The 23,310-nt window shown below is 37.3% G+C and overlaps 4 protein-coding genes across 4 annotated transcripts; 1 reads left to right on the top strand and 3 right to left on the bottom strand.

Moving 5' to 3' along the window:
• Positions 1 to 16: 16 nt before the first annotated feature.
• LOC114529911 (2'-5'-oligoadenylate synthase 1A-like) lies at positions 17 to 2,347 on the bottom strand. The gene is made up of 5 exons (XM_028551481.1): positions 2,324 to 2,347; positions 1,589 to 1,856; positions 1,353 to 1,432; positions 1,090 to 1,262; positions 17 to 152 (listed from the first exon to the last, which is right to left on the bottom strand). The coding sequence occupies exons 1-5, from the start codon at positions 2,345 to 2,347 to the stop codon at positions 17 to 19; spliced, it is 681 nt and encodes a 226-aa protein (XP_028407282.1).
• Positions 2,348 to 10,710: 8,363 nt separating this feature from the next.
• On the bottom strand, positions 10,711 to 14,036 carry LOC114529910 (2'-5'-oligoadenylate synthase 3-like). Its single transcript, XM_028551480.1, has 7 exons — positions 13,868 to 14,036; positions 13,150 to 13,263; positions 12,799 to 12,959; positions 12,325 to 12,592; positions 11,959 to 12,038; positions 11,459 to 11,745; positions 10,711 to 10,892 (listed from the first exon to the last, which is right to left on the bottom strand). The coding sequence occupies exons 1-7, from the start codon at positions 14,034 to 14,036 to the stop codon at positions 10,757 to 10,759; spliced, it is 1,215 nt and encodes a 404-aa protein (XP_028407281.1). The 3' UTR covers positions 10,711 to 10,756.
• Positions 14,037 to 16,062: 2,026 nt separating this feature from the next.
• LOC114529909 (UPF0573 protein C2orf70 homolog B-like) lies at positions 16,063 to 17,968 on the top strand. The gene is made up of 4 exons (XM_028551479.1): positions 16,063 to 16,149; positions 16,775 to 16,812; positions 16,844 to 17,067; positions 17,571 to 17,968. Exons 1-4 carry the CDS (start codon positions 16,082 to 16,084, stop codon positions 17,700 to 17,702), a joined length of 462 nt encoding a protein of 153 aa, XP_028407280.1. The 5' UTR covers positions 16,063 to 16,081; the 3' UTR covers positions 17,703 to 17,968.
• A 165-nt stretch (positions 17,969 to 18,133) lies between these two features.
• Positions 18,134 to 23,002, bottom strand: LOC114530000 (neurocalcin homolog). Its single transcript, XM_028551573.1, has 4 exons — positions 22,527 to 23,002; positions 20,812 to 20,887; positions 19,833 to 20,187; positions 18,134 to 18,965 (listed from the first exon to the last, which is right to left on the bottom strand). Exons 3-4 carry the CDS (start codon positions 20,183 to 20,185, stop codon positions 18,770 to 18,772), a joined length of 549 nt encoding a protein of 182 aa, XP_028407374.1. The 5' UTR covers positions 20,186 to 20,187; positions 20,812 to 20,887; positions 22,527 to 23,002; the 3' UTR covers positions 18,134 to 18,769.
• Between the last annotated feature and the right edge of the window lie 308 nt (positions 23,003 to 23,310).

Below are 23,310 nucleotides of genomic sequence, written 5' to 3'. Positions count from 1 at the left end.
GGCAAATCTGAGTTTCTTAAATCCAACTGTCCGAGGAAACGCCATTCATCATTGGACTTTCAAGGACTTCTCTCGCTGCCATGCTGATTTCTTCCCAAACGAATCCCTTGCACACGTTATTCATTGGATTAGCTGGGTCCATTACCAACGGCCTGAAAATTGGAAATATTATATATGATGCAGTTTTTTGTAATGAAAGTGATTGATTGATCACACCATGTGCATTCGATTATAAATAGTTGTCCTTTGAATCCAAACTATCGCGTAATTCTATGAGAACAAAACAGACTACTGCTGCCGAACGGTTTCACCCGAAAATGCCAGAATTTTGCGACATTGAGAATTTTGATGCCGGTACCAAAGTTTGTATTCTATTTTGTCTAAGTCTGCCAAATCTATTTGTCCAAATACATCAGTCTTAAAGAACAATTGGGGGCAACTACCGTCTGCCTCATACAGTAATTCTGTACCGATCGCCTGTGATATACGTCTGGTAAAAACTGTTAACAATTAAAATAACATACTAAAAATAGAAAACTTTTCAGTTTGATTGCAAAAATGTTCTAGGGAAAATATAGTTTTTTGCATGTTTACTTTTTACGAAGTTGCTATATGATTGTTGCGTTTTCAAAATGTGATTGTTTGGTTTCAAAAAGACATATTTAATACTACAAAATTGTATCACGATTCGTTAAATCTCGATGACCGGGCTCGTGTGAACAGCCCCTTAATTAGAAAATACAGAAAATATTCGCACCGAAATTCGCAGCAGAAATCGCATGTGCGTATTCAGTAACGTAGTCAGCCCGACGATTTGTCCACTATGCTGATATTTTCGTGTTCATTGACCGTGAAAACAATAAACTTAAAAATATATGAATAATTATTATAACTCGAAATTCACATAACGGGACAAATTCCTCAGGCTGGCTACGCCTCTGTGCGTATTTAACTTTAAATTTTTACCGTGTGCATCGAACGTGGTGCGGTATGTCGTTTATCCGATAATTATCTGTCCAAATAACATTCAGAGATTGATATTCATCCAAAGTTTTCATGATTCCATGAAACGCTTTCAACGTATTAAACCTGCCATCTCCAGGCGTATTTTCCTCCCAAAGATGTATTATAATCAATTCCAAAAGGTATGAATTTGGGATCCGTCGACCAGACGAAAATTCCCGAACCATTTTCTTTTTCCAGTATTTGACAAGACGAATTAAACTTTTTACATTGGGTGGACGATATTCAACAAAGTCCACCTAGGAATTTTCAAGAGGTATTTCTTGAATCACTAGAGATGAAATGAGCAGAAACATAAATAGAACATCGGTATATGAAATATAGCGTACCTGCTTTTCAGCTAACGCCACGCTATAATACTCCCTGTTCTGCGTGTCAATTTTCATTTTCTGATACAGACTTTCCAGATCTAAGAATGTATGAAGCAAAATGGTTTGTTGTTTGTTTTGTTGGAGCGTACAATGGTGCTTATTTCTTGAGAATTTTGATAAATTATTATATTCATGATTCAATGTATGAGATAAAACTAGATTGAGTAGCATTACTATACTATTACTTTTTCTACCTCCAACTTTAAACGTGGGTAAGAGGTCAACATCAATTTTTACGTGTTTTCCCTGAACTGAAAATTTCACTAAGAATGTTTTGTCGGTTAGAGAGTTACGAATTATAGCGAGTTCTGCTCTATTTCGTTTCAACTTTCCTATAACGTCATTTATAATCATTGGTAGTTTTTCCTTCAGTTCTTCTGCATCTTTCACTTTATTCAAAACCAAGACAAGATCAATATCACATTTCCCTTTGACAGCCGTTCCTTTCCCTAACGATCCTCCCTAGATAATGCAATAAATCACATTTTTTTTCACCCAATCTGAATCGAGAATGCGTTGAAATGTCATGAAACAGCTTCTTTATGAAGCCCAGTTTCCTTTTAATCGTAATGGTCGTGAATGAGTCATTTTCAGCGATGAGAAATAGCTCGGATGTGAATTTAAATTTTCTTTAATATATCCTTAATATTTTGATGATCTTTTTCTTTCCGCAATTTGAGACTTTTTTAGTCTAACTCATAAATAAAAAAATTTCGCTTCCCGAAAACGTGCGGTCGTGTTCATTCCTTTATATACACATTACATATTTATCAGGTCCGCATTTTGTGCGTGTTCAACCGCGCCCTGGAGCATAACGTGTCCTATGTTTGTCATATTACCCTAGTCGATTGAAGAAAATTCCAATTTTAGTTCGCAGTAGATTAAACTTGGTTTGTATTTGTTCGGTGGTCATTTGTGAAGTGGAATACCTTGACAGTTTTAGCAGGCCCCATTTCTTGGTGTAGGAACCTGCATATTTTGTCAATTGCTCTTCCCATTTCTGCGTTAAATTCATCGGTAGGTTGTAAGTTGTCTGCAATGAATCTGTTAAGATCTTTGACTTTCACGGGGCTGCAAAAATCTACGGCATCTAAAAATAAAGACCTTTTCTTAAATAAATGCAATTTTTAAGTAACTTAAGCCATTGGTTGGGTATTTTCCATTCAGCTACATTTCTTATTATTTCCTCAGCTCCACGTGCTAACGTCGGTATTATTTCGACAGATTTCTATCAAACGTCTTCTATCACGTTGTTTTCCAGGCCTAAGAACCGTTTTACAAGAAATGCAGTAAGAGAGAGGAAAATATATGGATGAAATGGGCTAGTTGGTCAAACAAACAAACTTGTGTGTGTTACGATGGAAGTGTACATGCGGTTACGATCGAATACAACAGATAATCAGCAATAATGTAATTTTACTATACTGCAAGTACATGGCGACAGGGATGGCGTCAAAGTGACGATAGAATGCGCATGCGTTTTGCCCCCGGGAACGAAACTGCGATATTTTGCTGAGAGATGTAGAGCAAATTTGCGTTAACAAATTTTATCATTACCTGCATTTTAGTGCCTTTGGTATTGTATGAATCATCTTACATACAGCTTAAATGAAGTATTCCGGGACAGGGTAGCCAGGAAACTGCCGGTGAAATTAGCCAAATATTTTTAGCATGCATAACCTTTGTTTTCTATTTTCGAAAGGGCTAACTACAACAATATTTGGCTTCTTTATTCAGTAATCCGGCAACCGAGTTTAAGGACCGTGTTTTTCCTAACGAGAATATGTTTCGAACAAATGTTGCTATTCTGTTTCACAGGCTGTTGTTGGTCCAACTAGCCTACAACGTCTTAAGTGAATGTAATGGAAAGACGATAATTATTAATGATGCCTTTTCGACAAACAACAAATAATTAAATCATCGAGAAACTTATTTTTGAAAAATATTTCTGAACATAGGAGAGGAATCATAGAACAGATAGATTTAAAAACGTCCGGTAAAAGGTTAAGCATCCTCCCTGGCACAACCTCTCAGGATTTTTGCCCCCGTGTGTTTGTTCGAAACATATTTACAAAATACTGCAGTAATCTGGAGTTCCATTATTGTTACCTGTATTCCGTTCACTTAGTTCTTGGACTAGTTTTACACCTCCATAAACTGCCAAACCGCCTACCACAAGTGCTCCAGCGAATCCAACTAGTCCTCCAACTAATAAGCCGCCGACGTCCAAAGTAGTACGTGAATTATTACCATTCGCGGACCCTGTTTTAAAGAGGTCAGTGTCAGTCTAAAACATTGGCTTACAGCGTGAGATAGGAAGTAATTTGCTGTACCGGGAGAGGCCTAAATTTGCAACTGATGACAACTGATTGGGTGAACGAACTAGGTAGAATAAAAAAGTTTCTGGATTCTGAAAATAAGCCTTATATTCTGAATATAGTCCTTATACCGGAATTGGTTAACATGTTTTACCAACACACACACCATGCAACGCTCAGGCTAACAGAACAAATACATCACCAGTCTTACAAGGACGAATAGTTCACTTGTAGTTGTTTTCACTGCCTCTTTGGGGCATTGGAATGGCAATAGAAAGAACTTTTGGAAACTATGACATTAGTATTTTTACCCCAGTCCATACTATAGTGACCATGTTGGAAAAATTTCCCCCTATACGTATGTTCAAGGGTTTGTTTGTTTACATACATGGAAAGGCCGAAGGGTTTGGTTGTTTACTTACATCGGGAAACTGCACTAGCGGAGGCAGTTTCCTCTCTCTCGTTCCCTGTACAATTTGCTTGATGCAAGTCCCTAATCAAGCGATTGGTAAATGACTTGCGGCACACACCACAGGAGAATTCCATTTTGTTGATTGCGATAATTGAAGGATGTCTTTAGTCACACTAAAGTCCAGTTTGAGAGCAACGCACAGCTTCACACAGCAAGTCTGCAAGAATTGAATAAAAACATTTAGAGAATAGCTACGCTTCACTCGGCCAATCAGCGTCCTGTATTTTCATGCTCTATATCTCATAGGGTCTGAAATTCATGACAATTCTATCGAATTATGAGTGATTTATTGAATTCATTATCAACTCTATAATAGAGTCACTAATGAATTCAATCCCTTGTGAAGTTCTAATGAAGTTAAGGCTTATCTATTTCTCGGGACTCTATATTCCATATAGGGCTCGCGTGATCATGCTCTAACACTTAGAATAAACGGAAAATTAAACAGGCAAAAGAACAATGTTCATAAGTAAAGAAAGTTAATGGCAAAGAAATTCGATGCGAACAAAATGCGACGTGTAACCTGGGCCTTTGCATATGTGGACCACGTGCAGTGACCAACAAGTTATTTGCCAGTAAACAACGCGCGCGCGCTTATCAGATGCAACGATCTTACGATCGTGACGTCATTAAACACTCAACCTGATTCTGCACTAAATAGAAATCGTGCATCTTATATAGTCATGTTAATATGGATTTTTCCCCAACGAATATTGTACAACTTGTTAAAAATTCTCCGATATATAATGCTTGCGACATATATTAGTTATCACCAGAAACATGAACGAAATGTATAGCTTCAAAATTCTCGTAAATATGGACTCGTATAATAGACGGGTTATTTTTGTTTACATTATTTGCGCTGACATTTGATATTGAACAATCTAATTATGCGAGCAAATGTTTTGTACATGCGAGTACATGTTGTAAAATAACCGATGAATGTCGGAGTTTTGAACAAATAATGTTCAAGCAAAGTATTGTTAAAATACATAAACAAAGTTTACCCATGGATAGACCACTTTCTAGTAGTGTAGTAGTGTGGTCTTACTTTCATGACCTTTGCGCCATGGCTTTAGCAAGGCCGCTAAATCTGGCCTCAATATAATTATCCTCAATACTTGCAAGTCTACTTCACATTCAAACGCGCAGGACAAGCTCATTTTTGAGGGATGAGCATATAGGGTGCGTGTACGATGGTTAATTGATTATTGTGGGTACCGACACGAGTCTTAAATATCACTTGAATATAAATTTTTAAGTGATATTTAAGATATTGTACTGTTTACATTAGATTTAAGTGTGCAATAGAATATACATTGTTTCAACAAAAAATTCAACATTTACCTCTTAAACTTTGCCTATCCTCTTATAATTTTACATCTATTCTGTTTGCCACTACGATATTAAGCGTTGTAGTAGCCGCCTGGCAAATTTCAAGCAATGAGACTTCTTGTATATTTCAATTCTGTGATATCCATCCGGTATGTCGCGATGAATGATGCGAATTCGGTATCATGTGACGGTGTCCAAAACAGTCATCATTTCTGGCATTGTGCCTCTATCTTTCAACATCGTGACTCGTGACTTACTTAGATAGATAGATAGATAGATAAAACCTTTATTTTGATAGGGTAGTCTCATCAGACCACAACTGGTCTGTTATCAACGAGAGCCCTATATAAACTACAATAATTTCTCTAATGTGAAAAACTACGCTACATGCAACTATTAACTATGATATAAATGTAATATGGTAAGTTAAAATCCCAAAAATTGAAAGTATCTAGCAACTGTCACATAAACGATTAAAAACCTTTGCTCCATTATAGTAAAACGATTTCTTCGCCATTTCTGTTCGAACTCTTGGCAAATGCAATAAGTTACTTTGGCGGGTGGTTCTTACTGTCAATTGACGATTAAAACTAAAATAGTCACATAAAAATTGAGGAACAATTCCCCTCACACATTTCTTAACTAATTTAAAAATATGCTGTTCTCTCCTGCTTTTCAGAGTTTCCCAACGCAGATCGTGCAGAGCATCATCACTATAGCCCACTTTCATTACTACCCTTGCTGCTCTACGTTGTATTTTCTCCAGCTTTTCCTCATCCCCGATATTGCAACAATTCCAGACCGTATCACAATAGTCTAATATTGGTAGAACATAGGATTTGTAAACGATGTTGGCAGCATGTGTCGAAATATCATTCCGCAATCTCCTTAACATTCCAACTCTCGCGGATGCTTTCATCAGAGTATGATATACATGGTCTTTCCAGGACAAAGAGTCGTCCATAACAACTCCAAGATACTTGTATTTAAACACCTGCTTAATCCTTTGACCGTTTATATAAATCTCAAAGTTTTCTATCGTATGCAGCCGTTTTGTAGAGCCGAAAAGAACACATTCTGTTTTGTTTATCTTCACATCAGTCATTCTCCCTGGTTTCAACAAATTTCAGAGCCCTGGAGAGTGAAAGTATTCCTTTTTATTTTTTTCTTGCTGTCTGAATTCATATTTTAGCGTGTCCTGCAATCTGATTGGCTACGCGAGCGGTCCGTGAGGACGTACGGACGCGCGAGATTTAAAAGCACAGATATATATATATATATATATATATATATATATATATTAATATATATATATATATACACCCATTTGCAAAAACGTTGGCCGCAGATAGATAGATAGATAGATACTCGAAGTCTAATTAGAATTGCATATGATTACATTTGCATGGGATTTCAATCATATTACACAACATATGCAATTCTAATTAGATTTCGAGTATCTATCTATATATCTATCTGCGGCCAACGTTTTTGCAAATGGGTGTACATATATATATATATATATATATATATATATATATATATATATATATATATATATATATATATATATATATATATATAATATATACGCGAGCATTTAACTTTTAATAGTTAATAAAGCGAACGTAAGTTCAGTTCGTGACGTCTAGAATATGTAGTGTGACGCAAATGCAAGTTTTCTGACGCACACAAGCATTGTCAACAAAACTTCGATGTTCAATTAAGTGTAATAGATTGTACTTTTTTTTAAACAGCAATTTATAACATAGCTATTACCATTGGCCCTATGCATATGGTACCCTTTCATTGAATATGTAAAGAACCTCTTTTTGATTGCTGCATGTTGGAACAACCGCTTGACGCAGAGGGAGAAGTAGGTTAAATAATAAGATGCTCTTGCTGTTTTGTTATAAGTAATAAGAGCTGTTTCGTTGAATTGTTTCGTTGTTCTGGTTCTAATTATGAAACACTCTACATGTATGTTAATAGTAGAGTTGTGGCGCTGTAAAATACTTTTCGAATATTTAACAGCATTTTATTTGCGATAGTGCATGCCACCATGATTTCTAACCGTGCAACCGTGCTTGACCACACTAGGAATTGAAGCCGTGACCTTTGGCTTGCTATTCTCCAGCGCTTTTTCAGGTATACCTTGACATCATTTTGTGTTCCGTTCCAACCGTAGAATTTTCGTTTCGTGCATGTATACATCTGAAAAAGACAGCGTCAAAAAGCCAATATCGTATATGTAGGCTATCCCGGCTGGAGGGAGCTGGGACTTTTGATTTAGTGAAGAAAACAGGTCAATTTATGAGTTGTATCCTGAACATTTGGCCAGGATTGTAGCATGTAAGGTTGGAGGTGTCGAATAAAACTTTTGCGAAGAGACAAGGTATATGAAGGCCTAAAATAAAAATTATTATCATACAGACAGACAGCAATTTTATCACGAAATTTCTTGTGATGATCCACCACAGACTGATATCTATTTAATTTTTCAGTGAACTAACGCTTTTAAGAAAGGAAAACTCGAAATGAACACGTACACAATTTCAGCATGGCTGTGTATAATTTATAATTAACAAGACGCCTACTAGGCGTTATATGATCGCGTCGTTCACAGCGGCGTAGCCAGTCCAGCTATGCAAATTTTGTGTCGTAAATGTTCTTAATAATAAAAATGAACAATATACCGAACTATAGTCGCATGTTGAAAGCAGGAGAAACACAAAACAGCCCATTTCGAAACTGCTTGAAATCCTTTAGTGCAGGCTTACTCTGCTCGGCGTGTGCAGTTAGTTGTATGTGTAATGAGTGTAAAGATAAAGATAACACTTGCTAGCATTTTGATCGCTTTATTGATTCTACTTTACTGCTTCGAAGTTCGAAGGTGAAACGAAATATGCCCAAAGTGAATACAACACGTGATATAACTAGCAACTTACCTGTGCGCAGGTTCTCGATTAGGGTGATATGGCCCGCAGCTAGCAACGCTGGGGGTCGACCCGAGAGGAAAATAAAACAAGACGCCTACTAGGCGTTATATGATCGCGTCGTTCACAGCGGCGTAGCCAGCCCAGCTATGCAAATTTTGTGTCGTAAATGTTCTTAAATAATAAAAATGAACAATATACCGAACTATAGTCGCATGTTGAAAGCAAGAGAAACACACAACAGCCCATTTCGAAACTGCTTGAAATCCTTTAGTGCAGGCTTACTCTGCTCGGCGTGTGCAGTTAGTTGTATGTGTAATGAGTGTAAAGATAAAGATAGCACTTGCTAGCATTTTGATCGCTTTATTGATTCTACTTTACTGCTTCGAAATTCGAAGGTGAAACGAAATATGCCCAAAGTGAATACAACACGTGATATAACTAGCAACTTACCTGTGCGCAGGTTCCCGATTAGGGTGATATGGCCCGCAGCTAGCGACGCTGGGGGTCGACCCGAGAGGAAAAAAATAATAAAAAAAAAAAACCAAGCCGAAACTATAGATCGCTGTCGCTACGCGACGCGATCAAAAAAACAAGACGCCTACTAGGCGTTATATGATCGCGTCGTTCACAGCGGCGTAGCCAGCCCAGCTATGCAAATTTTGTGTTGTAAATGTTCTTAATAATAAAAATGAACAGTATACCGAACTATAGTCGCATGTTGAAAGCAGGAGAAACACAAAACAGCCCATTTCGAAACTGCTTGAAATCCTTTAGTACAGGCTTACAGTGCTCGGCGTGTGCAGTTAGTTGTATGTGTAATGAGTGTAAAGATAAAGATAACACTTGCTAGCATTTTGATCGCTTTATTGATTCTACTTTACTGCTTCGAAGTTCGAAGGTGAAACGAAATATGCCCAAAGTGAATACAACACGTGATATAACTAGCAACTTACCTGTGCGCAGGTTCCCGATTAGGGTGATATGGCCTGCAGCTAGCGACGCTGGGGGTCGACCCGTGAGGAAAATAAAACAAGACGCCTACTAGGCGTTATATGATCGCGTCGTTCACAGCGGCGTAGCTAGCCCAGCTATGCAAATTTTGTGTCGTAAATGTTCTTAATAATAAAAATGAACAATATACCGAACTATAGTCGCATGTTGAAAGCAGGAGAAACACAAAACAGCCCATTTCGAAACTGCTTGAAATCCTTTAGTGCAGGCTTACTCTGCTCGGCGTGTGCAGTTAGTTGTATGTGTAATGAGTGTAAAGATAAAGATAACACTTGCTAGCATTTTGATCGCTTTATTGATTCTACTTTACTGCTTCGAAGTTCGAAGGTGAAACGAAATATGCCCAAAGTGAATACAACACGTGATATAACTAGCAACTTACCTGTGCGCAGGTTCCCGATTAGGGTGATATGGCCCGCAGCTAGCGACGCTGGGGGTCGACCCGAGAGGAAAATAAAAAAAAAAAAAAAAACCAAGCCGAAACTATAGATCGCTGTCGCTACGCGACGCGATCAAAAACCAAGCCGAAACTATAGATCGCTGTCGCTACGCGACGCGATCAATTATCATCGTTGAAGTACAAATATTTTTCACTAGTGTCGCGTTACACTTCGGTACAAAATGTAGCAAAAGGCGAAAATATTGTGCATAAATGTATTTATGTTAAAGTGTTTGTCACCAGTGTGTATGGGTCGAACAAGCGCCAAGTCTATCCTTCGAAAGCACCTTCGTGATACACGACGTTATACAATTATTTGTGGGTTAGCAGTGATCAACCTGAAATCTTTCGACAACCATGTCAGGGGCGCCGGAATATCGATAATAACGGTGGCAGATATTCATAATTCTTGTTCGCAGATCGTAAAAACAATCGATTTCAAAAGGAGTTAATAATGCAGAACACGAATATATGAATATCTGCTTCCGTTATTATCGATATTCCGGCGCCCCTGAACCATGTAGCACAGGTGTGTGAGCCATTCATACGAAATTGCACCATATTAATTTTGCAACTATAAACACAGAGCTAACACATATAGAGTAAAGAACTGCTGACTCATTCCGATTACTGATCATGAGCCTCAGTTGAAACATAAAGATTGATTAGATACAGTTTGAAGCAATAGTGCACGTAAACCGTTGTGCAGACCTATCAACAGTGAAACAGTGAAAATTATTAAAACAGCAACATATAGAATCTTAAGATTAGGAACCCTTAAGAATTTAACTTATACATCAATTCGTGCGTGAAAACTGATACCAAAATGATGAATGTAGGCTAGGTTGCTACTTCCAACTAGTTGAAGAAACACCATCCAACATAGGACTTCGCCGGACTTCTCTCGCTGCTCTTCCTAATCTTTCCAAATCAAATGCTGTGCACACGTTGTTCATTGGATTAGCTGGATCCATTACCAACGGTCTGAAATTTGAAAATGCCGCAATTCAATTTTCTTAACCAGAAATGAACTATAATAATGCTCCTAAATCTAAATGGCTGCCGTTAAATGCAAAACTTCATATTTGTGGAAGAGGTTATTAACTTTATTAGTTTATTACGTGAAAGTGTCATTTTAGTTGAAATGGAGTCCCGTGATTAGCTAAGGCTTGCCGTTTCCACTTACGCCCGGAAAATTGACACATGGGTCAACAAATGCATATTAGTTCTTTCGATTTATTCACCTTTAGACTTTTATGTGCGTGTACGAGCGTTAGTAAGGGAAAGCAGTTCTAAGACGTATTTCCATCGGTCCATTTCGAAAAAGAAGATGAAAAACTGAGGAATGAAAAACGAGAAATGACATTGGTCGATATTCTTCGGTCAATAACGAGCAAGCGAGGGTAATAAAAAGTTATGATAATTTTATATCCTCTCTATAATTAATAGGCTCCCGAATAATAGGGACAAGCGTATTAGAAACAAAGAGGCTTCATTGGAGACGATCTAAATGATCTTCTATAAATTTAATATAGATTATAATTCTTTACCCTGGGCGGCTTTTAACTTCGTGTGGTATTTCGCTGGCAGAGTAATTTGTCGTCCAAATGACATTCAGAGAATGATATTCCTCCAATGCTTTCATGACTCCATGAAAGGCCTTCAACGTATCAAATGTGCCATTACCATATCTGGTGTTTTCTTCCCAAAGATGAATTGTAATTAGTTCCATGAGATACGATCCACCGGACATAGACGTGACCTTTTCTTTTTTCCAGTATTTGACCAAGCGAATTAAATTTTTCACATTGGCTGGTTGCCTTCCAACAAAGGCTACCTAGGATTTCCCAAAAAGAACAATTTTATTTTTTGTTTAGTGTATAGAAATGACACGACCTGGCACAAATCTAAATGCAATTTTAACTTGAAATCAAAGACAAAGATGAATAATTACTCGTCGTGTTTGTCACTGTGCAGTATAGAGAAGTTCAAATGCACAATAGCCATGCATCATCAGAGTATATTTTATCTTACAATAGGTATAGTGTACCTTTCGCTGAGCCAACGCCACACTATAATATTCACTGTGTCTCTGGTCAGTTCTCATTTTTCTGTAAAGACTTTGCAGATCTGATATCAAGCAAAAAAGTTTGTTTGAACAAATAGCTAGCGACATGACAAGTTTATAATTGAATAAAAACCAAGCGGATATCTACAGGGGTTGCGTTACACACAGATGTAATTTTGATGGAAATATTTTAATGATTTCAGCTTCCGTGAATTTATGTATATATTACATATATAATTTCAGTTTTTATTAATATTGATGTACTCTAGGTGGATCCCATAGCAATTTACATTTAATGAAATTCACGGCAAGACTAGCCATTAAAGCATTTTCCATTATACACTGTACCTTCATACTTAAACGTGGGCAACAGATCAACATCTATATTTCCATGTGTGCCTTTGACTGAAAACTTCACTAAGAAGGACGAGTCTTTTAAGGAACCGGGGACGATTGTGAAACCTCCTGAATATATTGTCAACATAGTTTTGATCTTGACTCGAATCTCTGGTAGTTTCCTTTTGAGATCTTCGGCACCTTCTACTCCGTTCAACACCAAAACAAGATCAATGTCGCACCTTCCTCTGACGGCCGTACCTTTGCCCAATGACCCACCCTAGATAACGAAATTTTATTTTTATTTTTTCGTGGGAACGAGATGTTTTGCAGGTTTTTCTTAGCAAGCTATGCATAAAATCCCCCCAAAATGATCAAAGAGACATGGATTTTGATTTTTATAATAAAATTTCTAGTTTGCATCCACTTTTGAACGATGCTCTGAATAATAATTTTGAAATTATTTTTATGACTGCACTCGACTACCTTTACAATTTGATCAGGTTCCATATGTCTCCGCAAGAACTCGCATATCTTTCCGACGGTTTCCTGCATTTCTCGGTTGAATTCTTCGGTTGGTTGCAATTCTTCTGCGATAAAGCTGTTGAGATCTGTGGCTGTTACACGGCTGCGAAAATCTACGGAAACTAAAAAGACAACAAATAATTTTATGGAGCAAAAGTTGGAAGTTTGCATCAATGGAAAATGAACAGATACCAGAATATATATAGGATATTAATTTTTTATCCAATTGTACGTGCGTATAAAATGCCAAAGTATAGGTCCTCTAGTAACATCGATTTGTCAATAAATAGGATATTAACATAATTACTTTACCTGTGTTTCTTCCTGTTGCAACAGCTTGGCTTTCCTCGCGTACACCGACGCCCAGTCTCGCGAAGAAGGAGTTGAAGTTCCAGTTGGCGAGTGAACTGTAGCCGTTTGCAGAAACTGACAGTGATTTAAAAAAAATTCAAAATTGGAGGCATATTGTCATCTGGTAAAAAATATCTAAAACATTTTCTCATGGACATCGAGGAGGCTTCGAAAATTCGATTTGCACAAAATTAATTAAACATTAGTGCACGGCAGAGAGTATAAAAACAATGACGTATTAATATATGACAAATATCTCGCAATATCACGCAATTAAACACTTGCCAGATGGACATCTGTTCATAGTTTTATGTATGGCTAGGCCGCTAGGGTCACCTATACCCTGTGGTGTCGTCACCTTTTTGAATTCCAAATAAAAAACTGATTGGCTCTCGCGTAGTTTTTTATATGCAATTCAAAATTGGCGACAAGGCCACAGGGAAGGTGACCTAGTGGTGGCATAGTTTTGACAAAATTTCGCCAAAATCTCGAAAAAAATTTGCTTTTTTAGCTTCCTTAAAATTAACGTTTGCTTGAAGTATATTTGTAATTTGCAAGATATTCGGGCCTTAGGAAACGTTGTAGTATATTTTAATAAAAAAACTTGCCAACCTTGTCATAATAATTGACCGCGAGCGCCAAGAGAACGAAAACTTTTCTGGGCTGGCTTTGCAATTACCTGGAATTGATGAATACGTGGGTGTAGATTGTGTGTTCTTTCTTCGATTTCTAGGCCTGCTTCTTTTTTTCTGAGTTGTACAGTTGCCGTAGTATGTATCTCTTTTATGCTGTTCTACGGCATGATCACTGTCGAATAACTTGTCGCACAAATCACATGAAACCGACATCCTCCTAAGGAACAAACATGGAGATAAGTATGGGATAAATTTACGTGAAAATTTTCGCCGTAAGAAAAAAGAAAAAAGAAAAGAAAGAAAATAGAAAGAAAGGGGGAGGATTCGGAGTGTTTCCACGTCTTATTTGCATATGGCTATCTTGATTGGTAGAGAGAGACAAGGAAGTTTAAAAAGAATGCATATTATATCATATTATCACTGATCCCTTCCTCGTGGTTGCCATTTGAAGAAAACCTCCTTAGATTGCGGAAACCCTGCAACAAATGCCCTCTTCGTATTCTAGAAATACACAAATTTACTTGAGCCAGGCATGTGCCTAAAAGTGAAAATAAAACCACCGGGCAAGGAGAAGAAAAAAAAATCACTCATTCTGCGGTTTAGATGATTATATTTCATCATCCACGTTGTATGATAAAAAAACATGTTAAGAAAAAAAGCGTAAAAGGCATGTCGTATATAAAAGACAACACAAGTCGCTGCAAGGCAACCATAACTTGACCATCGCCTGTTTTCTATAAAAGCTCACTCACGCTCAAACTCATTGAGGGGAAGATCTCAGTCATTTTATAGCGATTTCCTTGCTGTTTTTCCACTCCAATAAGAGCTTGATTTCAATGTTTTATTGAGAATTTGAATATGGATTTCTAGAGGAGGTAGAGGCGTAGAGCAAAAAGTTTTTGTTCAGTTGACAAATACGACTATACACTGGCGTCAGGTGTCTTCCGGAAAGTGGAATATCGCGAATACAGAATGTTGTAGAAAGAATCGAAGCACTCTGAGGAATCGATTAGACGAAAAAATGGAATCTAAGTGTCTGGTTAGTTCAGCTAAATGAAATGTCAAACATGTCTAAACTCATTTGCATAAAATTTAAAAACAAAACCACATACCATGCAGGATCCATTTATGGAAAAGCATTTTTAATTTTCATCCAATTATATAGGCATACACGGCTGCTAGCCTGCTACTACGTACCACAGTATATGGCAGGTGTTATTTACATTTTCATTTTATTATATTTGGCATCAAAAACTTACTTATAGTTGTAGTATATCTAATAATTCAATTTCAATAAAAACAAAAGGCTCTGGAGTGTAGACTGATGAAATATACGTACATATTACTGCTGCAATGCTAAACTTTTGCGAAGACACACTGTCACTGCCACTGACACTATCACTGATGAACAAGGTTGAGTCACTGGTTCAGGATATTGGTGGACAAACTTGTCAATTGTTATTGCATTATTCCCTCTACTAGTTTTTCTCCGAACTTGGCGAACGTCGTATTTTTGTCCAACATTACCAAACATTACCTTTTAACTTTATATAAATGAGTGAACAACTTTGCTGGGTCAGCACTTTGCCGCAAGACCCACTTCCGTAATTTCTTCGTACATAATTTTGGTAAGGGCCTATTCCGAATTAAACTGCCATTCTGCCAAAGAAGCTTATTCTGCGTTCATTTAATCAATTGTATGATATCTCAATATATGAAAATAGTGTCAACCTTAGAAGCAACACGAGTCGACATTAAATATCAACAATACAAAAAACGCGTTTCTTATTCAAGTGACCTAAAACAACATTGTCTTTGATATTAAACAACGAAGTTCTCGCCTAAACTCTAAAGCAATGTAACACTGATAGAGCATATATTTAAGGACTTACGTACCCGAATATAGATTTCTCCTTCCTATAGTTTGTAAGATATGTCAATCCTTTTCGTCTTGACAAATTGCAAAGCCTCTCAAGTTTCGACACAGTCGAATTATCCGTGTTATCGTAATATACTTTCGATTTTCTGTATAATATGTGATCATGTTATAATGGGATTTCCCCAAGGGAATTTCCCTTATCGAATATTGTAGAATAAGCACCTGTTGGAAACTGCCTTTTATGAAACCTAACGACCATGAAGAATGTATTAATAATTCATGTATCCATGGTGATGGCTTGATATGGGTTTTCGCCGGATATAAACAAAACAAACTATCTTAAATATCATATCGCTTCAAACTACATCACATTTGAAGAATGCAGAACAAACTCCCCGTAATAACGACAAACCCAGAAATCTATAGACATCCGAGACATTTGCCAGGGTAAGTTTAACTAGTCTAACTACCGTGGTTTATAACAACGTACATACTTGCAGACCAGTAAGGGGGCAATAATTGAACGAATACGTTTCGAGCGGCTCCCCATTACCGCATTATAGTAGCTTTAGGACTAATATTGGGAAATTTTTGGTCCTATATATCGATGTCAGTGACAGTGTTTACACTATAATATAGACTATATGCATAGCCTGCATAGTATAGGCCCAAATTTACCATAGCTTTGAACAAGATCTTAGGTTTATTGCATAGGACAATGAGAGGCCATCGTGCGGTTATTCTACGCTAAGAATTTATGCCAGGCATAAGGCAGGCTTATAATAGCTTCGCTTCTCAGAGGAGATTGTTTGGAGGGTCGGTTTCTCGCAACCAGATTTCGAATCAAATAGGCTGGCTTTGAGTTGAAATAGCCTTTACGTTGAGCCGGTGGGCTGCATGTTTACATAATCCCGAAAAGCCAAGATAAAGCAAAGCAAGACTCGGCTACCACAGCTAGCCTAAGTAATAACCTCGTACTCAGGGCATTTACTTCGACACCACTGCCAACGCTGCAACATTTTGATCAAGATGTGTCTTGTGTGATCTATGATACCTTGTACATTATATTCAGTTACACTGGTCACGTCCATCAGGAAAACTTTCAATATGGCGAAACGTACGGCAACACCTCACTCCTCAGCCAGATTGCTTTCAGAATATCGCGCCACTAAACTCCAGGACAGTACTCTGGGTATGAACGGAAGGGGAGGTGACGCCCAGCTACCATTTCCGACATATTACGATCACGACCCGAGTCGCGTGATGGGAACACGCCCAAGAACCTGGGAACGATGGCAGCCGCCACATAATTTTGATCTCCTGAATACTAGCTCACGCGAGCGAGAAATCAGAGACTTTAATAAGGTACGTTAATGTGTTTTTTTCTGAAAACAGAACTAGGCGTAATTTGTATGTCTGTCGGAACCGCAAACATAAATTGGAGTTTTTAATACTTCCTTTTGGCCTTTTTGCTATCTACACTGGACCACTAGTTTAATTTTTTTTAAGAGGATAAGGGCCTGTTTACATGGAGCGAGTTATCCCGGCTGGGCGAGGTAAAAAGCGGCTTAACTTGATTAGTCTTTCATTATATGCAGCTTTTACCTCGCCTAGCCGGGATAACTCGCTCCATGTCAGTAAACATGCCCTATGATACAAACCGCTACAACAGTTCATTATGGAATACAACTCTACTTATATTTTAGCAACATTTTTCATCTGATATTCTTTGATCTTTGTAGAGTGGGATAAAAACAACGAAAGCTTATTGTAAAATACTTCTAACACATGATAGTTTAGCTTTAATTTTACACGTTTCTCCAATCATTGGAATTTGTTTAGATGTAAATATTTCGTGTGATTTTTAGGCCGCTCAACAACATCGCGAGCAATACAAGGATCACAGTGGAAGTCGTGTTCCCGTTGATATTTTCGTTCAACCCAACATTTCATACCCAACTAGTGCTCCAGTTGGACAAAGGCATAGATATTCGACATGAATGAAATATTTCTACTCTTAGGCTCTAATGTTTCCAAGATAACATGCATGTTATTTATCTGTAAAGGTGGACCAAATCTTGATATTTTGATGCATATATTGCATACTGTACACTCTAGACCCTAGAAGTGTAACGAGATAAACATCTCAAAGTGCTTGGAGCGATGTCGTTATGTCTGACGTCTGAGATATTCATCTAAGATTATTTCATTGTTTTTGTTGACTTTCGATGTAAAATTTCGAGAAAAAGTGTCTTGATATATACGAACAATCCAAAATATAAACAATAGACCTACAATGTTATTACCAGCGATGGAAACATATGTGATATCATATTCATTGTGGTTACATGACGTTCCTCTCTAACAATGCAGCAATGGCGGTCAATTCAAAAATGGTGATATTATTATTATTTAATAAAAGAAAGATGATACGCGAGCTCTCTGATCGTATGATCGTCCTGTGAGTATTAATTCTAAGTTGACATAATTATAGGTGTTGTGTTTCAAGTAAAGAGTTCACATAAACATGTTTACCTGAATTCAAAATTATGTATTTTGGCAGGAGATCGATAGCCTATAAATCGGATTTATTTTTTTTTATGGCAACGCCTTAGTAAGATAAGCATGTTTATCTCAAATATTTTGCATTTTTGCGACCACACTCGCAATATTTGGCGAGTCAAAGGCTAGACTTGCGACTTTGATCAGCAGTTACAAATCATGAAATCAACATGGCAGATTCAAATTGATGACGATGTGTTAGTTCCCAAATTTTTAACTATAAGCTTAGCCATTCACGTCGGCAACGTGATGTAAAATCACAGGGCTTTCTAGGGGAGGGATATTTGTGAAGGAGGTGATGATATGGTACGCGTAACGTAGCTTTAAGATAAATTTTTAGTATATGAATTATATATGATATTTGGAAATTTACGTAGAACTAGATGTTTGCCTCAGAACCCCAAATTTCTTTGAAAATCTCTTCGAAAAAAGTGTACACGAGATGAGAAGGGGTTACATTTTCAAGTGTAATTTTAAAAAGTTGGCTTGCTTTGCTTTCGACAAACTATATGCTGTGCAGCATGGAGGCTAAATCATTGTCAACTTTAGCTCCTTCAAGAAACTCCTCCAAAGATAGCTTTCCATCAGCGTTCTTGTCCACGCGTTCAAATATATCGTTCGCCATATCCGCCGCACAATGCTCGTCATTCTCGCTGCCAGATAACTTCTCGATTGCTGTCAGTATATCCAGTAATTCATCTCTGTTGCAAGAGAAATAAAGTCAGTGGTGGATTTAGAAGAGTTATCCAAGGGAGAGAGTGCCCCCCCCCCCCACACGCGAAGGAGGTGTGCTTGTGCGTTCAATGGCACGAAAATGGGCAAATTTTGCGACGTCAAAATGAAATTTGCTTTGTTATAATACACAATATAATCGGCCTTCCTCTAAATTTACAATAGGCAGGTTGAATTTGATTTTTTTAGCCTGGGTTGCCCTCCGTTTGTCCATGAGTACTACAGGGGTGCAGACCTCTGTAAAGGCGGATTTCCACTTACAGCGAAATCGTTCGCTAGCGAAATATTTGCATATTTTCTTTTAAATTTTAACAGCATAAATAAATTAGTGCGACTTGACTGTTCTCAATTCCAAAGAAAATATGCAAATATTTCGCTAGCGAACGATTTCGCTGTAAGTGGAAATCCGCCTTAAGACCCCCTTCCATAAAAGTCCACCACGAAGTAAACATTACTCCATTAATCATATAAAAGAATAGAAGAGAGTCTGTAATTGTAATTTGTTTGTAAACACAATAAATGTATGATTGCGCGGATGTGTCTACACGCAGCCTTGCCATAAATATAACCATTTTTACAATCAGACAGCTAAGATCTAAATCACAATGAATACTGCGTGATCTTTGATCCATATAGTTCAAAGATGTGTTTGAAACGGATGTGTAATGCTATCACATGGATATGATATCCATAATACCACCTAATATGGGATCATTTTCAACCAAAGCCAACGGTTATGCGATTAAAGTGTAACGGCCGGGGTAAAAACCATTCAACTTTTAATTCTATTAAATATCTAGCGTTATCAAGCAATAACAAAGCCAGATTCGTCGTACCTCGTTATATAACCATTTCCATCAATATCGTACATATTAAATGCCCATTTCAATCTGTCATCCATATTGCCCCTCTTCATGACAGACATGGAGACGATTAACTCTCGAAAGTCCAATATTCCGTCTCCATTCTCGTCGAAGACGCGAAACGTGTGTTGTGCGAACTCTGATGGGTCTCCATCCGGAAAAAATTTTGAGTAAAGTTGTTTGAAATCGTCCACCGTCATCGCTCCGGTCTTACTGTTCTTTTTAAATTCTTTGTAATAAGCTTTGATTTCTTGCTGGCTAAAAGTCGTCGTTCTCGCCAGCTCGTTGAGATCTCGTGGTTTCAGCTTGCTTTGCTCTTTTCCCATCCCTATAAAAGCAATAATTAAAAGAGATACGTCAAACGTAGATTCTCTACATAACAAAGAGCTCGAGCTTTGTGTTTATATAGCCGCAAACGGCAAAATTCATTTCGAATTTTCAATTATGATTAAACACTATTGACAAAAATTATCGACATGATAATGCAAAAAATCTACCTCAAATCTATAACTCGACCTTGGCCGTTTGCAGTTTGCTGTATTGTTTAAAGTAAAATTCTCAAAAGGAACTGTACTAATTTAATTCATAATTTAGGTCCCACTATTTTTCATTGCTTTACCTCTTGTAATCATCCTAAATTTTCCCACAAATATAAGATAAATTTGAATCCCAAATCCTGAATTTGCTCATGCACAAATATAAGATAAATTCATATCGACGTAAATAATAAAAATCTTCGTTAAAAGAAGCGTAGTATGGCAGGTCTATTCATTCGTATAAATGTAAGGCTTGTGAAGAAACGATTGACAGAACAATTCCTCTGTAAAATTTAAGCAGGTTATTTAGTAAACAGGAAAGCAACACAAAATGCAAAATATTATCTTAAAATAGACGTTGAATGGTTTTTCATCGCATAGGTTTAGAGGAACTACCTCAACTTTAATACATATACCTGGAGTTTTAAAGAAATCTACACAAACCAGCAGACTCTTTTCAATTCACCACGCCAAAATGCTTTGTCCCAAAGCCTATAGTATAAGAATAAATCAGAACATCAGTTGGCCGAGAGGTAGATCAGCATTGCTGAATTCATACATACATTGTTGCAAATGTGTCACATTTCGATTAAATATCACAATGGTTACTAATTGGAGCAATCAAGACAATCGTAACTAATTGCCTACAAGAATAACGTACATAATTGAGGCTAAATGGCATTATAACAAATTGTGGCGTTAATCTCAATTCTCTAGACTTTTATAATCAATCTTTGCCGAAAAACGAAGCAGGCTGAATTATTTAGAGCGATATTTCCCCACCCAATTGTAGACGCTGCAGACTATTATCAATCATAGTGACGCGTCAAAGATAACTAAAAGTAAAAGATTGATTATATTTGAAAAATGTAGACTCATTAGACGATATTATGACATTCCCAAGTTGGGGTATCGTTTATCATGGCCACTGCACGTCCAATTTCATAGTTGAAGTCTTTTTGTCCGACATATGAAATGCAGATTGAAGTATTCTGATGCAAATGAGTGAGGGTTATGCACGATGCGTGTACGAAAGAATTTTAATTGCAGATTTGTGATCATACTGCATAACATAAACAACATCAAAATATCCGGTTACGGTAGATCATGCCATTAAAACTGAGGGTGCGACAATGTGGGCGAAAAGTCGATATGGACGCATGAAAAACGTTTATCTACACTAGGGTAAATCTATGCGATCCCCTGTTTGAGAGTTGATTTCAAATAGGTTGTCTAAGGTATGCTAATAAGGCGCTATCACGTCACGAATAAAAATCCTTCCTTGACCAGATTGCAACCCCACGGCAATTTAACACTCCGCGATTAGATTACAGGCAATAAATAGCAAATATTGTGTGCCACATTTTAGTTTTAACCACGGTCATTATTTTTCTTTATTGCTGTATTGAATATTGGACATATGCTTCGTTTCTACCGATTTTAGAATAGATATGACAGATTTAAATGCTTAAACCACTTGTAATAATAAATAAATTAACACCAGACACATTTCGTAATGCTTTAATGCGTTTTAGGTTTACAAAGAACAGCGTTGCTCTCTGCACTTAAAACGCTTGTTGTTATTTTTGAGAATAGAAATATTGCTTTATAGTAACTATCGTGTAGTAACAGGCGGAGTAGAGTTCTGCACATGCTGATCCGCAATCGGCACTACATCATAGTACACATTGTATATAGCTTGATATATTCTAAAGCGGCCTTGAGACATTGTCCATTTCCATACAATCGTCATGGATTGTTGGAGTGTTACATAACATATACGTGTAAAGCATTCTCGAGCCAAAAATATACGAAATATAATCATTTTGAAGTTTAGGTCTCGCATTGAAGACAAATCTTTAGAGCTTTTATAGTTTCGTCGAAATATTCAAATTCACTTTTATTTATTTATATTTTCATTTGTACTTTATCGCTCGCCTCGATTCCAATTGGTTCTAAGATTACCTATGGCACGACCTCATATATCAACGCTGTATTGAGCTGTAAGCGAACCGTTTCCTTATAATATGCACAAGAAATTTATTTCCACAAAGCTAAGTTTATTAATTCAAGGCAGTACGTGATCATATTCGTGTCAAACGTATTACATATGAATGAGTACAAATCTTACCGTTCACTAAAACTCTGATACAACCCCAACTTTGTTCTGCAAGTTTCTTGGACGATGCGAAGCGAGTTTGTTGTGTTTGTGGTTCTTGAATTTCATGAAATCATAGTTAAATATCTGCTGATTAATATTTTCGTGGACATCGAAATAATCTTGATCCGTCACACACTTTATCTCACGACGGGGGAGTTGTTTTGCTTTAATTTCCGTTCGTTCAATCTTGTTGCTATGTGTTAGGATAACGACCCGCGCGAAAAAAAAAAACGTTCAAAAGTCGATCGAACGCTTTGACTCATGAATAATCAAAGATCTCATCCACGCTTGGCTCCAATCTGTTTAATTAAAAACGTGTGGAGCTCCGGAGGTTGAGAGAACCTGATTAAAAGATGCGGTAATTGATTGATTTATTAACGAGTTCTTCTATCCACAGTCGCTTGATGTAGGTTGTTGACTTTGATAACACTCTTAGGTTTGCATTTGCTTTGCGCAAAGCACGCGCGGTATGCAAATTAACGTCAAGATGTGCGTCTTGACATGTTTCCATGGAAACGAAATGGAACGTTATCAGATGGTATAACGTAAAACCAATATACTTGGTTGGGATGGATATACAATCTAAAATACACGATACCTCTTCAAAGCTCAAAGTTTATAGACTTATGGAAATAGAGCACTCTAATCTGCGTCTTCCAGAGTTATTTGCCTGAAAACCTTTGCCAGTTCCGAGGAATAATTAGGGAAGGAGGCAGTGCCCAACCCGCCTGATAAGGCTGTGTTACAAGCAGCC

The sequence above is a fragment of the Dendronephthya gigantea genome, unplaced genomic scaffold (assembly GCF_004324835.1).
Source record: "Dendronephthya gigantea isolate DGI-Jeju-01 unplaced genomic scaffold, DenGig_1.0 000058F, whole genome shotgun sequence".
NCBI classification, from domain to species: Eukaryota; Metazoa; Cnidaria; class Anthozoa; order Malacalcyonacea; family Nephtheidae; genus Dendronephthya; species Dendronephthya gigantea.
This window is presented reverse-complemented; position numbering and strand designations above follow the sequence as displayed.

Excerpts from the sequence above, each read along its gene's own strand:
- LOC114529911 (XM_028551481.1), bottom strand. The coding sequence starts at position 2,347 with ATGGGGCCTGCTAAAACTGTCAAG. Across the intron at positions 1,263-1,352 it reads TGGCGTTAGCTGAAAAGCAG|GTGGACTTTGTTGAATATCG; the intron begins GTACGCTATATT and ends GAAAATTCCTAG. Across the intron at positions 153-1,089 it reads AATACGCCTGGAGATGGCAG|GCCGTTGGTAATGGACCCAG; the intron begins GTTTAATACGTT and ends TCCAATTTTCAG.
- LOC114529909 (XM_028551479.1), top strand. The coding sequence starts at position 16,082 with ATGCAGAACAAACTCCCCGTAATAACGACAAACCCAGAAATCTATAGA. Across the intron at positions 16,150-16,774 it reads CATCCGAGACATTTGCCAGG|TTACACTGGTCACGTCCATC; the intron begins GTAAGTTTAACT and ends CATTATATTCAG. Across the intron at positions 16,813-16,843 it reads TCAGGAAAACTTTCAATATG|CCAGATTGCTTTCAGAATAT; the intron begins GCGAAACGTACG and ends CTCACTCCTCAG.
- LOC114529910 (XM_028551480.1), bottom strand. The coding sequence starts at position 14,036 with ATGTCGGTTTCATGTGATTTGTGCGACAAGTTATTCGACAGTGATCAT. Across the intron at positions 13,264-13,867 it reads CACGTATTCATCAATTCCAG|TTTCTGCAAACGGCTACAGT; the intron begins GTAATTGCAAAG and ends AATCACTGTCAG. Across the intron at positions 12,593-12,798 it reads AACCTGATCAAATTGTAAAG|GGTGGGTCATTGGGCAAAGG; the intron begins GTAGTCGAGTGC and ends TTCGTTATCTAG.
- LOC114530000 (XM_028551573.1), bottom strand. The coding sequence starts at position 20,185 with ATGGGAAAAGAGCAAAGCAAGCTGAAACCACGAGATCTCAACGAGCTG. Across the intron at positions 18,966-19,832 it reads GGAAATGGTTATATAACGAG|AGATGAATTACTGGATATAC; the intron begins GTACGACGAATC and ends CTCTTGCAACAG.